The sequence below is a fragment of the Limulus polyphemus genome, unplaced genomic scaffold, assembly GCF_000517525.1.
Source record: "Limulus polyphemus unplaced genomic scaffold, Limulus_polyphemus-2.1.2 Scaffold7219, whole genome shotgun sequence".
NCBI lineage: Eukaryota > Metazoa > Arthropoda > Merostomata > Xiphosura > Limulidae > Limulus > Limulus polyphemus.
In genome coordinates, this window is record NW_013672829.1 from 19,081 (window position 1) to 23,527 (window position 4,447).

At 35.5% G+C, this 4,447-nt stretch overlaps 1 protein-coding gene across 1 annotated transcript; it reads left to right on the forward strand.

Moving 5' to 3' along the window:
* Window positions 1-3,474: 3,474 nt before the first annotated feature.
* On the forward strand, window positions 3,475-3,924 carry LOC106474433 (forkhead box protein J1-B-like; the record flags this gene model as incomplete). Its single annotated transcript, XM_013935126.1, has 1 exon — window positions 3,475-3,924. A coding segment is annotated over exon 1 (450 nt), but the record flags the coding sequence as incomplete, so codon positions are not given.
* Between the last annotated feature and the right edge of the window lie 523 nt (window positions 3,925-4,447).

Consider the following 4,447-nt stretch of genomic DNA (forward strand, 5'->3'; position numbering starts at 1 on the left):
TTCCGTACCATGATAGGTTGTCCTTGAATGTTGATGGTTAGTACTACACGAGGGTCGGAGTAAACCGCACTTGCTCCGACCCCAATTATTTGTTTGTTTGTTTGTTTGTTTTTGAATTTCGCGCAAAGCTACACGAGGGCTATCTGCGAAAGCCGTCCCTAATTTAGCAGTGTAAAACTAGAGAGAAGGCAGTTAGTCATCACCACCAACCGCCAACTCTTGGGCTACTCTTTTTACAAACGAATATTGGGATTGACCATCATATTATAACGCCCTCACGGCTGAAAGGGCGAGCACGTTTGTTGGGATGGGGATTCGAACCCGCGACCCTCAGATTGCGAGTCAAGCATCCTAACCACCTGGCCATGCCGGGCCCTAACCAGGATATGCCCTCCAATGGCACATCGATATGTCTGCGAACTAATAACGCTAGAAACCGGATGGGCAGAGCACAGACAACCCGTTGTGTAGCGTTGTGCTTAATTACAAACGAACTGATCAGGATACTATTAACATAATATGAAATGATGTCAAGTTTGTATATGGATTTTATCCTTCCCAACTGTTAGTGTAAGGTACGTAGAACTGCTTTAAAGCAGTGTTAAGTTTGGTTTAGTGTTTAACGTAGTAGAGTGTGAACTTGAGAGTCCGCGGTTCGAGTTCCGTTACCACAAAATCGCCTTCCGCACTCTTGGACCGTAGATGCGTTATAAGAGTGAAGGTTACATCCTGCCATTCAATTATAGTAGCTCAAAAATTGGCGGCAGGTGCTGAAAACTAGCTGTCTTTTCTCTAATTTTTATAGTTAAAAAGTAGGGACGTCTAATTTCCGAAACAAACAGTAATGAGCGTTTCGGTAATAGGTCGTAAAGTAAGGTTCCTTCTTTCGGTTTACGTAAATTGTATGCCCGTTTATTAGAAAAACATAAAGTTTGATTTAGGAAAAAAACATAGATTTGTTTTAAACGTGACAAGTCCAGGAAAAAGAGGAAAATCATGTTTAAGACTTTGTTCAATTATTAAACATAATTAATTATTAATTAACTCACTCGTTCTCACACCGATAGCACATTTTTGATATAAATTCCGGACATTTCACTGTTATTATCACGAAAAAGGATAACAAGCAACTGAAAAATGCATATAGAAACGAAATCTGATACCTCTCTCCGCTTTACGTCATACATCTGAGCGATGCTGCTGTATGCCATATACGAATTTCTAAGCGATGCCGCTGTACGTAAAACTACGACTTTTTAAGTGATGCCGCTGTACATCCTACCACCACTTTCTGAGCGATGCCGCTGTACGTAAAACTATGACTTTTTAAGCGATGCCGCTATACGTAAAACTACGACTTTTTAAGCGATACCGCTGTACATCCTAACACCACTTTCTGAGCGATGCCGCTATACGTAAAACTATGACTTTTTAAGTGATGCCGCTGTACATCCTAACACCACTTTCTGAGCAATGCCGCTTTACACCATACCACGTCTTTCTGATAGATGATTGACTATCACGAGATAAATTCGCGAGCTACATGAATATACCACGTAGGTGAAACTTGTTTGGACTTGTTTTTGAAGACCACAGCTTACTAATCGTGGTTTTAACACTAATTAATTGTTTGTATGCTTTTAACACTGACTAATTCTTTGTCTGGTTTTAACACTAACTAACTGTTTGTCTAGTTTTGAAACTGACTAATTGTTTGTCTGGTTTTAACACTGACTAATTCTTTTTCTGGTTTTAACACTAACTAATTGTTTGTCTGGTTTTAACACTAACTATATGTATGTCTGATTTTAACACTAACTAATTGTTTGTGTGGTTTGATACTGACTAATTGTTTGTGTGGTTTTAACACTAACTTATTGTTTGTGTGGTTTGATACTGACTAACTGTTTGTGTGGTTTAGAAACTGACTAATTGTTTGTCTGGTTTTAACACTGACTAATTATTTTTCTGATTTTAACACTAACTAATTGTTTGTCTGGTTTTAACACTAACTAACTGTTTGTCTAGTTTTAAAACTGACTAATTGTTTGTCTGGTTTTAACACTGACTAATTCTTTTTCTGGTTTTAACACTAACTAATTGTTTGTGTGGTTTTAACACTAACTATTTGTATGTCTGATTTTAACACTAACTAACTGTTTGTGTGGTTTGATACTGACAAATTGTTTGTGTGGTTTTAACACTAACTAATTGTTTGTGTGGTTTGATACTGACTAATTGTTTGTGTGGTTTTAACACTAACTAATTGTTTGTGTGGTTTGATACTGACTAACTGTTTGTCTAGATAATGTTATAAGGATTGTATACCACGGATTTACAAAAATAATGATGCTTCAACTGCACAAACATAGAGAGTCATTTCTTATAGATTTATCTTATATATCACGAAAGTTCCTTATCTATGGTTAAATATCTTAGTCTAATTCTTTGTAAATGTAAAATAAAGCCGAAAACCTAGTCTTCACCGGAATTTAAGAAAATGTGTATAAAATGATAGATTTCCTCGCTAAGCCTAAACGTGTGAATTGTTTAATTTTGAGATTAAAATCCATAAATTCATTCTATACAACTTGAAGACTGTAATAAAAACAACAGTTATGTTTGTCTTTGTCAAACAACAGTTATGTTTGTCTTTGTCAATTTTAAATGCGGTCAAACATTTTAATGGTTGATCTGTTATACGGTTGTTTTTCTAAAAGTGGGTAAGTGTAACTTTTTGTTTATTAGCAGTCATTGAGTATTCAAGAAATCGTAGCTTATGTTTATTAGCAGTCATTGAGTTTTAAGAAATTGTAACTTATGTTTATTAGCAGTCATTGAGTTTTAATAAATTGTAACTTATGTTTATTAGCAGTCATTGAGTTTTCAAGAAATCGTAGCTTAAGTTTATCAGCAGTCATTGAGTTTTAAGAAATTGTAACTTATGTTTATTAGCAGTCATTGAGTTTTCAAAAAATCGTAACTTATGTTTATTAGCAGTCATTGAATTTTAAGAAATCGTAACTTATGTTTATTAGCAGTCATTGAGTTTTAAGAAATCGTAACTTATGTTTATTAGCAGTCATTGAGTTTTAAGAAATTGTAACTTATGTTTATTAGCAGTCATTGAGTTTTAAGAAATTGTAACTTATGTTTATTAGCAGTCATTGAGTTTTAAGAAATTGTAACTTATGTTTATTAGCAGTCATTGAGTTTTAAGAAATTGTAGCTTATGTTTATCATCAGTCATTGAGTTTTAAGAAATCGTAACTTATGTTTATCAGCAGTCATTGAGTTTCAAGGAATCGTAACTTATGTTTATCAGTAATGCTAGCTGTTGACAAGTGTCTTACTTATGAAGTAATTGCGTTAATGGATCGGTTACAATTGAATATTTTGCAGTGTAGAACCTTCATAAAGATGCATCATACATCCGTCCAACCAAGTGTCCTGTTTCAGTAACTCTCACAAGCCATGGAGCCAACTGCCACGACTTTGTCCAAGGACGAAGTAGCTCTGCGATTCCAAGATAACTGGAGAGCTAATAATCCAGAAGATGCCGTTTCCGAAGGAACCTCCCCTCACGTGGACGATGGATTAACCAGTTTAAACTGGTTACAGAATCTTAATATTATGACCAAACTCGGAGCTCCTACTCCCCCGACACCTCCCGCCAGTCCCATTCCTCACTTTATCACTAAGGGAAGTGAGAAGCCAGGTTATGACGAAAACAACTGGATAGCCGATAAAGTTGGCGAAGAAATTGATTACAAGTCGAACGGATCTCTGAAGCCTCCGTTTTCTTATGCAACCCTTATATGTATGGCGATGAAGGCCAATAAAAACAAGATGACTCTGTCTTCAATTTACAAGTGGATAAGAGATAACTTCCTGTATTACAAAAACGCCGATCCCAGCTGGCAGGTAAGAATTCCAGAATTTTATTTAGACTGATTTAAACGTCTTCAAGTATAGAGCGTAAGGATGTCGCACAAAGTTACGTAATGTTATTGAAAGATAGGCTAGCTGCGTCCAATTAAAACTAAGTCTATATTGTTAGAATTACACTAAAAAGTGACTGTCTTGACATGTAGAACTGTGTATTCTTGAGACTGTCACGAAGTGTGGCTGTTTATAAGTTTATTTGTATATTGTTAGAATTACACTACAAAGTGACTGTCTTGACTGTGTATTGTTGAGACTGTCACGAAGTGTGGCTGCTTATAAGTTTATTTGTCTATTGTTAGAATTACACAACAAAGTGACTGTCTTGACACGTAGAACTGTGTATTGTTGAGACTGTCACGAAGTATGGCTGTTTATAAGTTTATTTGTATATTGTTAGAATTACAATACAAAGTGACTGTCTCGACATGTAGAACTGTGTATTGTTGAGACTGTCGCGAAGTGTGGCTGTTTAAAAGATTATTTGTATATTATTAGAATT